General features: G+C 41.5%; 1 protein-coding gene across 1 annotated transcript in view; it reads left to right on the top strand.

Moving 5' to 3' along the window:
- The first annotated feature begins 6,061 nt into the window (after positions 1–6,061).
- Positions 6,062–12,785, top strand: part of LOC130606165 (opsin-3-like) — an 80,784-nt gene continuing 74,060 nt past the window's right edge. The window contains exon 1 of the mRNA XM_057422230.1: positions 6,062–6,645. Coding sequence (XP_057278213.1) covers positions 6,309–6,645 — 337 coding nt within the window. The 5' untranslated portion in view covers positions 6,062–6,308. The remainder of the gene's footprint in view (positions 6,646–12,785) is intronic.

Genomic DNA, 12,785 nt, shown 5'->3' with positions numbered 1-12,785 from the left:
TCACACGCTGTGGAGTCAGGCAGCAGCTGGGATCTTCTGTGTAGTTTCAGACCCTGGGAAATGTTTCTCTGTAACACAACTTAGGTGCATCTTTAGAATCTGTAGGTAAACCAGTAGGTAAATCTGTAGGTAAACCAGGTACATCCCAGAAAAATTATTAATTTCATGCCTGTAATTCTGTAATTCATTCTCCAGTGACTTTTTTTCTCCTGTAGAAAGACTGGAGCAGTAGAGTCTAGAAGAGTAGTAGCAGTAGTAACAGAATGACATAGTACTACCTAGGTTTCAAGCCATACGCTGTTTCTGTGATACACATAAGTCTCAAAACGCAGATTTCAGCACACAACAACCATAGTGCTTGTTCAATCTGTAAACGCTTAAAGCGCAAAGATGACCACGGAAAATACAGACAGAGCAGATGACCAGTCAGTTACGCACAAGACGTCTCTGTTATGGTTTTGACACACTTTTAAATTGAATTCCTGACCTGCTGCTGAACAAAAAGAAAAGTCTTTGGTAGCTCTAGGAGTGCGAAGGAGAGTGCATAGCCCAACCTTTCTGTGCACTCATGCGTCACGACCAACGATGCCCTGCAGACCCTGGGGGGCGCGCAGGAGGGGAGCACCCCTGTAGCAGGGAGGGGGCAGCCAGAGGGCTCCCACAACGCGGGGGACCGTGCACCCCGCATACTACAGCCCCTTCCTTCCCCCCTCCGGAGCCCCTTACCCCTGGCGGGGGGCGGCTCTGTCTGCAGCACCGCCCCGGCGCGGGCGGAGCGCGGTGCTGCGCGGACGGGAGCGGTGCCAGCTGTAGCCCGGTGTTCTTCGTTTGATTCATTTAGAAAACCCTAAAACCCTATTTATTCTCCCCGCCATCCTGAACTTGGATGTTTTCTCAGCCCGCCTGGGAGGGGCGGAGGAGAAGGAAACGTGCGGGTAGGGCGAGCCCACCGCATCCACCCCGCGGAAAGTAAGCGCCCTGCCGGCAGGCAGCCCGGGAACCGCGGCTCCGCGGGCGCGGAGGGGGATCCGTGGGAGGCGGGCGGTCGGGCTGTAGCGGGGCTTGCAGCAGAAGCCGGGGTTCTGCTCCCAGCCGCTCAGGACGACTTTGCAGGAGACTTAAGGTGGCTTTTTAACCTTGGGGTGCTCAGGATGATAGACGCAGGTAGGTTCTTCTTGCAGAAGAACTTCTGTGCTAGTCAACCCCGATGAGTGTGGAAAAGTTTGTGAAGGAAAAGTCATAAACTGAGATTGGCTGAAAAGGCTTTGGCTTGATGCAAGGTTTAAAAGCCTGGGGGGAGCTGGGGCGTTAGGAAGTGCTCTGTGATGCCTCTGCTGCAGCCATCCCGAGAGGGACTGGCTCAGTTGCTGTGAACGTGGAAGTTTCCGTGAAAAAAAAAGTCCTTCTTCACACATAGGAGGGATTGCCTTAACCTTAAAGTACTCCATGAAAGTAGCTTTTATTTCAAAAGCAACAGTTAAGGGGTGTCTCATGCCCTTTTCCCGCGCTGTTAGAATTTGCTTGAGTAAACAGTGTGATTTTCAAATGTGGTGGACTTCATGCCATGTTCCTGCCTGTGGCAGGGAGCTAGATGATCTTTAAAGTCCCTTCGAATCCAAACCATTCTATTATTCTGTTCTGCACTTATGTTGTTCTCATTTTCCTGTCTGTCTGTTTCATGAATGTGAACTCCTGAAAGTAAACCTGTAGATCTGCATGCAAGTGGTTCTCCCACAAATAGCGGCTTTTGGGAGCTGGGAGATACTTAAACATCTGGACCACAGAGCCTCCTCTTGGTCTTTTGCATTATTTCTAAGGACCTACCTCTAGGTCTCTTGACATCCTGCCATGTGGGACTTAGGGCATGGAAAAAAGTTCAGAACAGATGGGAATTTTGTCATCAGTGTTGTGAAGTCTCATGCAATCCCACAACTTTCAGCTGTGTTTGAAGGAATTCTGTTAGGTGGTACCTCCTGTTTTGGAGGCTTCCTGTTAAAAATAGTTCAGTTTCTTATCCGGAAAACAAGGTTTAGTGTATAAAAACTTAAAAAAATGGTGTTCCTGCTGTAATTCTGGCATCAGGTCAAAAAATTTGATTCTTCCTTCACAGAATTTCATCCTGAATTGTCTTTGAAATATTCTGTTGGTTTTGTGGTTGTTTTTTTTTGTTTGTTTTCTTACCTTAGATTTTTCAGTAGAAAGCTAGGTTCATAAATGAAGGGAAATGGCTGTTTTGAATGGATTTTGATATGAACTGAACAACAGGTTGATTAAGGCTGTGTGTATTTGTAAATATAAAGGTTTTTTATTGATCATCTGTATCAGAAGAGAATACAAGTAAATATGTAAATACAATGTAAATACAATGTAAGAGAGTCATGTTTTTTAGCAATATGATTTTGACATTCTTTTTTTTTTATTTTATACAATTTCATCAGCTGTTAACTATGTGAAGTGAATTAAACATCGTTTCTGGCATGTTGCACAACTTTGCAAGGGAAGATGGTAAAGAATCTGCCAGTTAGAAATAATAAATTAGTTCATTTAAGAAAAAAAAAAAAGCCAAAACAATCGTTGACCCTTAAAGCTAACATGTTCGATAAATTAGTACTTATTTTGGGGCAAAGCGAGAAAGAAAAAGCAGCTTCGTTGGTGTAGGATGCTGCTCAGAGTAATGCGTGGTGACAAGTGCAAAAAGAAGCCTTACACCCTCAGTGTGTAATGCCTGTGTTCCCAGAAGCTGATGTAAAATCTTTTTTTTCCAGCAGACTGCTCCAAAGAAAAGTGCAAGCAGTGATGGGTGTCTCTTTTTCTGTGTCTTTAGATTACTACTGTCAGAACTAGTTAACAGATGAAGCATTTAATAACTGGTGACGTTAAATGAACTTTTGTCCTATTTCACCTGGCCACATGTTTTGTATCACTTTGGGTATGTTTTCCATTCCATGTCAACTCAGACATATTCAAGAAAGCAAACTGGATGCTTATTTATTTGTTTTGAATTAAATTGTAGGTTTTATTGGATTCTCTTAATGTTTTTTGAGAAGCCGAATTGGCAGAATTAGGCAGAGTTGAGTGCTGCAGGCTCCTGAGTTTGCTAGAAATTAGGAGGGTTCAAGATGTCCTGCTAGATCATGGAGGCAGTTGTCAGAATTGCAAAGTAACCTCTGTTAAACCAAGCTATCCGTCTGTAGGAAGAAAAAGACAAGTGAACCTTGGGACAGAGGTCTTATTCAGTGTTATTCACGTGTTATTCAATTGCATACTAACATCAGGTAAGAATTGGACCCATTCCTCGTGGGATTTGTTGAAATCTCAATTTAGCTTGTACTTCATCCAAAGGTGTAAAAAACGTAACACTTTATACCTGAGCTACTAAGGAGAGACTTATTCCCACACAGCCTAGATCATCAGCCATTTTTCTCTGCAGACCCCTGTCTGTTAAATTCACCCTAAACTTTCCAAAGCACATGTTCATGCACCTTTTTTGTCATTTTTTGATTTCAGGAGGCAGCGTAGCTTGACATTCTCAGTGTGCATACTAATGTTTTAAATGTATCTTACACTGAATCCAGGGCCTGCTCCTCTTTCCTTGGTGTTGAGGTATCTTTCTCCAGTGCATCAAGGCAGAACTGGTCCTGTTGAAGCCAGATGGGTTGCAGTTAGTGGAGAAATGACCGGGGCACTGGGCTGTGCCTGCACGCATGATGTCAGCCTCCTAAATTTCAGCCAGCTGAATGCCATCCAGGGAGAAAATGTACTTTATAAGTACTGTAAATACGAGCTATTGATATGTCTTGAAAAATGCAGGATGCATGAGACTGTGTATAGAAGATCTACATTTTATTATTTATATTTTCAACTTAATAGAGATACATATATAAAGTTAGTCTTATTTGCCAAGGGGATTATAACCTTTGGCTTTGTCTAACGCCAAGGCTGTGATGCTTTAATGATAATACTATTCAGACCCTTTGCTGTGATTGTTCTGGCAAAATTAATTCCCACATAGAAACACCTATGGTGATATAATGTTATCTTTGTTACTAATTATCTAGGTGTAAACAGTTCAGATTGGAAAAAAGAAAAATTGTCTCACTGAAATTAATTTGCATGTAAATCAGACTTAAATTTCTATATTTTGAAGCCAGATTCTGCAGTATGTTTTGCAGAAGGGAGGAGAAGATAGGGCTGTCCTTAATTTTATTCCTCAGTAAACAGTCATGTGCAACCAGATGAGACAAAACTTTCTCCACCATCAAAGTGATGGAGAAAGAATTGATTAGTAGAAACTGAGGTGTAAGCAGAATTATTACAAAAAAGATCTACAAGTGGTTACTTATTGACTTTACTTCAGTGTATGTCTTGTTTTCCTGTGAATTCTTTCTTCTGCTGTCCTTCAGCACAATGCCACCATGCTTTTTTCCCCACCAAAACCATCCAGCTATTTGCCTTTTCAGTCACACAATTAGTGTGAGAAATACTCAGCATTGTATTTTTTAATCAGTTGTTATTTGTTCTGGGTTTTTTGTTTTGTTTTATTTTGTTTTTTCTTTATTAAAAAATTGTAGAAAGAGGATTTTGTATGTTCTTTCTGTTAGATATACTACCTGAGACCATTGTCAATCTAAATTACCACGTACCTCGTGAATGGGGGCAAAAAAGCAGAGAGCATCAGTACTTCAGATTGTTGATGACCGAACAGTAGAAGGTCTGCAAAGTGTACATGATTTACTCACCAGAAGAGACAGTAAAGACAGACTGTATACGGTGGAGTTCAAAATCACTGCAGTAATGAGACATATTTAGCACAGTGAGTCTGTGACAGCAGGAAAGTAGTAAGAAGAAATACTTGCTATAAATGTTCACAATGACGCAAAGGTATGATAGGAGAAAAACCCAAACAACCTCTGCATCTTTAATAAACTTTGAACCCTGACGTTTCCAGTTGGTTAAACACATCTTTTTCTAGAAGACAATTTCCAAAAAGCAGTGGTTAGGTGTAATATAGAAGATGCTTGCATGTTAAAATGTTGTAATCATTCTAGAAGCCAATGACACGTGGAAGAAAAGTTTTCCTATTAGCTCAGCGAGCTATGGGTTTCATGCATTTTGCAGTGAGGAGATGAATTCCCTACATATGTACGTCCATCTCCATTTTAGTGGAAATTTCTGTGAAAAATTTGCCTGCAACTATGTAGAAGGCTTGCTAAGCAGTTATACATCTACATTAAACACTCTGCTTTTGCTTCACGCAATACACACACAATGTATTCGCTGCATGCAGGCATAAAAATTCATGTCTGTGGTGGGAGAGAGATGTGAGCCTTTGGGTGTTTGGCTGCTTTATAAACAATGAAGGAGAACATCTGTCCTCTGGTAAATGTGGGAGAAGTGAAATTGATATTACACCTCTGCCGGCGTTTGTAAACACATGAGAACTTCAGGGACCATGCTTGAAATTATTCTTTCTGGGTAAAAAAATGCTTTCACCTTATCCTGAAATTCTTTTCATTTAATTAAGGTCTAGCCAAGACTGAAGTTTTGCTTGGTGTGGATTGGCTTAATGTGGAGGAAGAAACAATTCTTCCTCTTGGAAGCTACTGCAAAAGATATGTCTTACCATGCATTTTCTCACCTGAGGAACTTTGATAGGAAGGTGCAAATAAGCTTCTCCAGGCTAAACTGAGCTAGGGAAAAACTGCTTAGAACAACAAATAAAATGTGAACAAACTGATTTTTCTGTTGAAAAACAGAGGAAAAAACTGAAAAGACTAGAAGCCTTTCTTACAGGTTAAAAAGGGAGAAACTGTTAGTAAATTATGTACCTACTTTTGATCTTCATATGGAAAGAATTGATTTTACCTTTTGTTTCCTTCTGTATTTTCAGAAAGGCACCCACTGTCAGAGGAAACAGCGGTAGCTGCCCATTGATGGAAGGGCTGTCCCTTTGCTCTGAAGGAGGACATGCTGAAACACCTTTTTAATACACCTTCCATTCTGAGCTTCAGAAAAGATTAACATGAACAATAGCAGAGATAAACTTGAGGTGATTGTTTTCTTGGTTGTGCTGCCCTGGAGTTAGCTGCAGAGCTGACCTCTGGAAAGGCACAGTGCAGGAAAACACTCCTGTACTGCAGTACTGTTATTTCACACTTGCCTAACCATCTAAGATGTATCTCAGCTGAGTGAAGATTGCAAGATTCTGAGATGATTTGACCTGTGATGGAGGAATGCTTCTGGGAGACTGCTGGAGGATTTCAGCACAGTGGTGTCTCTGCCCTTACTGATCTGTGTTGAAGTGCAAAATGAACCACACTTGGACATACAACCTGAGCTTTGGTGCATCTACAGATCCTGTTGAGCCAAGGGCTGGCCTTGCACGAAGTGGGCACATAGTAGTAGCTGTTTTTCTTGGGTTCATCTTTGTTTTTGGTTTCTTCAATAACTTGATTGTCCTCATCCTCTTCTGCAAGTTTAAAACCCTCCGTAACCCAGTCAACATGCTTCTGATGAATATCAGTATCAGTGATATGTTGGTGTGCATCTCTGGCACTACCCTTAGTTTTGCATCTAACATACATGGCAAATGGATTGGAGGGGAGCATGGTTGTAGATGGTATGGCTTTGTCAACTCCTGCTTTGGTAAGAGTTCAGTGATAATTCTTTTATTTTTAACACTGGTACATGAAGCAACTTGATCAGTGCACTCGATACTTCTCTGTGGTAAACAGAAGGAGGTCTTGATTGTTTTGTTATGGTCAATCACAAGTGAAATGCATAGGATTGTAGAATCAACTAAGTTGGAAAAGATCTTTAAGATCATTAAGTCCAACCATTACCTCAGGACTGGAAAATCCACCACTAAACCATGTCATAAGGGCGTCATCTACACGGTTTTTGAATATATTCACCACCTGTTACTTTGGATAAGAGACTGACCCCCACCTCGCTGCAGCCTCCTTTCAGGTAGTTGTAGAGAGCAGTAAGGTCTCCCTTGAGCCTTCTCTTCTCCAGACTAAACAGCCCCAGTTCCCTCAGCCCTTCCTCATCGCACTTGTGCTCCAGACCCTTCCACCAGCTTTGTTGCCCTTCTCTGGATCCACTCCAGCACCTCAATGTCTTTCTTGTACCGAGGAACCCAGAAAAGAACACAGGATTTGAGGTGTGGCCTCACTGGTGCTGAGTACAGGGGGATGATCACTGCCCTGGCCCTGCTGGCCACACTGTTGCTGGTACAGGCCAGGATGCTGTTGGCCTTCTTGGCTGCCTGGGCACAAACTGCATCACGTTCAGCTGCCCAGCAATCAGTACCCCCAAGTTCTTTTCTGCTGAGCAGCTTTGTTTTAGCATATTTTAACAACAGACTTTATGAAAGAGTAGAACAGATCTGATAAATATTTCCTAATATATAAATTTTTAAACATTATTTGATTGTAAGATCTAAAAATGGCTTCTAGAAAGAGGCAAGCCACTGGAAGGAGTTTGACTGAGTATATGAACATACATAATACTTCCCTCTTTTTCAGGAAAATCTGTGCCAACACTGAACTAGAGGCCCTTCAGTTCTGCTTCTGTTGTTAACAAAGGCTCCTGAAAGTAATCCATTTACCATTTGTAATTATCTATCAGTCTATCATATAAATTCCCTCATGTCCCAGATAATGACAGTTTTCATCATTAGATGCTTTCCTTTCTCCCCCAAAGCAAAATCTTTATTTTAAAATTATGTTCTTGTAGGTTCAATAGCAAATTAAGTCATACTTTGATTTGTTGGAAATAGTCAGTGTGCATCAAAGCATAAAGCAGTTGTCAGTGTTCCTCTCCTGTCCAGACAAAACTTTTGCTGCAACCAGCTTTTGTGCTGCTAGCTTCAAGTGTTTTAACGAACACTGTTTTAGTTATCAAGATAAATCAAGATAAAAGAAAAAGCACAGTCAGAGGCAGCCATCATCCTTCCAAGGTGCCCAGTCGCTCTAAGAATTACATTACCAAGCAGTGCGTGCACTTATTCCTATGTTCAAAATGAAAAAGAAGTCTACTAAATCATAAAGTGGCCTGTGGGTGCACATCTAGACGTGATCCTTATCTAACCCAGACTGCGGGACCTGGCTTGGCTCCCTCTTGCTGTACATCCTTTCCCTGGTGCCTCAGGCACCAGGAGTGGACCCAGTGCATCCCTGGCTCTTCTCCCACCCTGGAGCTGCGGTATGGCTTGTGCTGACACTTTGCACTGCAGCCCTGGATGTAGAGTCAGACTGCAGATCCAAACCCACATTTTCTACCTGAATTATAAGCTCTTATTATTTCCAATGGTGTGACCCCTGGTCCCCTTCCCTTCCTCAAATGTGTGCTCCACTGATGACAGTTAACTCAGCCTGGCAGCTTCCCCTGGGAATCTGCTGCTTAGCCCAAAGTGAGCTACCAGGAGCCAGCAGTAAAAGCACTGACTTTGGCCTTCCAGAAATAGAGCCCGTTATCAACAATACCTTGTCTTGTTCTGACAGGCTGCTTTTGGAAGGAAGTTGTGGCTGCCCCATCCCTGGCAGTGTTCAAGGCTAGGTTGGATGGGGCTTTGAGCAACCTGCTCTAGTGGAAGGTGTCCCTGCCCATGGCAGGGGCCTTGGAACTGGTTGAGCTTTAAGGTCCCTCCCAACCCAAACCAAGCTGTGATTCTGTGATTCTGCGGCTTAGTCTGTGCAGAGCAGGATGAGATGTTTTCTCCTTGCACATTTCATTTCCATTTTTGTGAATTTTATGAATTCCAATGTTTCAGTGATTAGTCTTCTTGAGGAGAAATGGGTTAGGACTATTTTTTCTCCGTCCTTTGATTTAGCCTTCTTTTTTATTATTTAGATGTGGGATGGGAGAATAACAAAAGTACATGCTTAAGGGATTAGAAATAAAAGCATGTTGAAGGTGCCCTTTGAGCCTGCTGGCTTATGTCAGGATATCTATGTATTATCACCTGGGTAACTGGAATTAAACCAGTAAATGGGTACAATTCTCATGGGGTGACTTCCTTATGGAATAATTCTTAAGTTAGATTTTCTGTGTAAATCAGATGGATGGCAGGAGTTCAGATTTGTGTGCTGTTGTGATACCAGTGTTAATGTGAGACTTTCTGCTAGAATTCTTAAAATTGAGTAGATCATCAAGGAAGCAAACATCAACAAGCAAGCAAACAAACCCAGAAACCTCAGAATGCCAAAGGTGACCTCAGCTGCTCTGAGTGGTGGTGATGCTGTTAGCGGAGTGTCTGGGTGGCTGAGGCAGCCTAAAAGCAGGGAGTTATTGAACTGTGCATGTGGAAACCTTTCATGACAGTGTTAGAGGAACTCTTTTGCAATTCTTCTCTCAAAGTCTTGCAGCACTCACGACATTTTTTGTTTCATTAGTGTATATAAAGGGCATACTGAGGAAGTTTGCTTGCAGAGTTAAAAAATGTTCACTGGAAAATAAGTAAAAGCAAATAATAGTAGCAGGTTGCCTAACATTTATGTGTCTCTATAGATAGATTCTGTCTGCTGATAAATACCATTATGCATCAGGGGGTTTGAAGTTTTGTACTTTTTTGTACTCTAGAGTGTGCTGAAAAAGAGCTATGGTAGGTGTGCAGTGCGGTGATGGTTTTTCCAGGTCTTTATAGCACTTGAAAACAAAATGCTTGGGTTACCATCATGTGTGCTGTAAGCACCACAGACTGAACAAGGAGCCATCAAATGGAATGGTTAATGTTTTTAAGGCTGTTGGAAAGTGACATGAGAGAATTCTGAGCTTTTTATTGAGACTGCAGGTATTGTTGCTAAAAGAATAAACAAATGGCATCTCGTTCATTTTAGGGTTCTTCTCCTTGTCTTCTGCTGACTTTGGAAAAATTGTATAAAAATTATCAAAGTGATTTAGGAACTCAAGAGACAGAAAATCAAGTATATTCTTGAGCTGATGGCTTAAGACTTCACTGATGGAGCAGTGTAGTTACCAAGGGTAAGGAAGCTTTTTGTCAGCAAGAGGATTTTTGACACCTAAGTAGTCCAGTTTAGATCACAGCTTTTGGCCTGACCACTGTGATTACCTTCTGAGTGGTAAATCTGATTGGATTTATAAGCAAATGCAAAAGCCACAAAGAATACAAAATACTATATGAGGCTACTATATAAAAGGAGCATGTAAGAACACAGAAATGGCAAATCTGTATAGGGTGGGAAGAGAACATTTTTTTTTTATTTACACATTTTTGAAATCCCTTAGCTATTCTTAAAAAAGAAACAAAAAAACCACCACAAAGTATATATACTTTTTATTTGCTAAAAATTAGCTTACCCTTGTTTGTGCCTCATGTTTAATTTCGGTCTGCCAAGGCTAAGACGTGTGGTACTAATTCTCAGGGTCACAAATAGAGATGTGTAGTATGAAAGGTAATTAAGAACTGAAGTTCCACATCAAGCTTTGTTAGAATAAACACTTAAAATATTCTTATATGTTTATATGTTCCTTTTTTTTCCTCACGGGATAGATCCTATCCTACTATGATAAACATCAGTATAGGGCCTGAATTTCAGATGATGTTACAGTAAGTTCACTGGCTTCAGTAGAATTGCACTCTCTTGTACCAAATGAAGGTATGTGCCTTTTTTTTTTTTTTTTTTTTTTAAACTGCAGTATTTTCCTAGATCATGAGGAAATTTTAAGTGGGAAATTAATTTAAACTAAAAAAGGGGAGATTCAAGATGGATGTGAGGAAACAATCCTTTACAATGAGGTTGGTACAATACTGGCACAGATTGCTCAGAGAGGTGGTGGTTGCACCATCCCTGGAGACATTCAAGGTCAGGCTGGATGTGGTTCTGGGCAACCTGATCTAGTTGAAGGTGTCCCTGCTCATTGCAGGGAGGTTGGACTAGATGACCTTTGAAAGTCCCTTCCAAACCAAACCATTCTATGATTCTGATTCTGTGATTCTAATCTTCATGACTTGCTGAGTATCTGATGATGTGTAAACCACACCTAAGCCAACTTCAAACTGTTGAAATATTTCTAAATGCAATTTGTTCTTAAAAGGCTTCTGGGAAGAAGTGGTTATTTCACACACACACATGCACAGTTTCTTTTGTGATGCTATGAAAACCTTAATCTTTTTCTTTTAAACCAAATTGAGAGTGCAGGTGTATCCCCAGGTCTGTGGCCTGGATGAAACCTGAGCCAGTGAAATTAGGAAGCTGAGATTTGTTTCAAATATAATGCATGGTGAGAGATCACTATTTTCTTTCTCTGAAGTGTCTTTATATTTTTTTAAAATCATACAATCATAGAACAGTTAGGGTTGGAAAGGACCTTAAGATCATCCAGTTCCAAACCCCTTGCCAAGGGCAGGGACACCTCCCACTAAGCCATGTCACCCAAGGCTCTGTCCAACCTGGCCTTGAACACCGCCAGGGACGGAGCATTCACAGCTTCCCTGGGCAACCCATTCCAGTGCCTCACCTCCCTAACAGTAAAGAATTTCTTCCTTATATGCGATCTAAACTACCCCTGTTTAAGTTTTAACCCATTACCCCTTGTCCTATCACTACAGTCCCTAATGCAGAGTCCCTCCCCAGCATCCCTATAGGCCCCCTTCAGATACTGGAAGGCTGCTATGAGGTCTCCACGCAGCCTTCTCTTCTCCAAGCTGAACAGCCCCAACTTTCTCAGCCTGTCTTCATACGGGAGGTGCTCCAGTCCCCTGATCATCCTCGTGGCCCTCCTCTGGACTTGTTCCAACAGTTCCATGTCCTTTTAATGTTGAGGACACCAGAACTGCACACAATACTCCAAGTGACTATTGCTCTGGAAGGTGATCTGGAAAGCAAATCTGATTCTTCTCCCAGCAGCATTGGCAGTGCAATGTACATTGATGTTGCTCCCTGTGGAATTGAGCTGTAAGTTCTTTACTTAGCAATCCATTGCCTACCCCAGGCAATTAAAAACCATGACCCAAGAACTATCACCAGGGAGTTGCCATGGGCACAGTGGACAAAAATATGGACAAAGTGTAGGCGTTTGATTTATTTCCTTGCTGCTTTCCACACGTCTGCTTTGTGACTTCAAACTATTCATAGAAAGCAGAAGTTTTAGAAGTTAATAGGAAGTACAGATGCTGATCAGTTAGCATGCAATGTGGATTTTAAGCAAAACATGAAATATTGTGAGACCTGCTATGGAGGAATAAGAGCTGTCGGGTCTTGAACTGGGGGAGCACTAGGGACGGAGTTAGAGGAGGAACCGTTTCTGGTATTCCCAGCGTAAATAATTTTACTCTGGTGCTTGTGCATGTTTGCATCTCTGTCAAGTAGGTCACTGCAGAGGAAACTGCACATGTCACTGAGATGAGTAAATGGATGGATTTGCTAAATTTGCTCCCGTTGCCCACTGCTTAGCTGCAGTTTGACAGGCTCATGGTTATATATTTAAGCAAACATGGAAAGGGACATAGGGACTGAGGACACATTATCCAAGCTGAACTCTGCGTAAACTCTGCAAGCAAGCTGAAATAAAAACTGTTAAATATATAATGAAATTATTAAGCATTAGATTTTAATGTAGTAAAAATCCATTATTTAATAACACACTCCCATAGAGTCTATATAAACACAAAGTGATATGTCATCCTAAAATGAAGCTTGTAACTCAGTTTTGACCATCTTATGCATAACCTCTCCAGTGCCTTACTAAACATTTCAAATCTCTGGACAGATGAAAACTTTACAGAACATTTCATCTTTTCCCAAGATACTCACACTAAT

Source organism: Pezoporus wallicus, unplaced genomic scaffold (genome assembly GCF_028554395.1).
Source record: "Pezoporus wallicus isolate ANWC-B61680 ecotype Strahan unplaced genomic scaffold, APGP_CSIRO_Pwel_v1 contig_5785, whole genome shotgun sequence".
In the NCBI taxonomy this organism is placed as follows: Eukaryota; Metazoa; Chordata; class Aves; order Psittaciformes; family Psittacidae; genus Pezoporus; species Pezoporus wallicus.
This window is presented reverse-complemented; position numbering and strand designations above follow the sequence as displayed.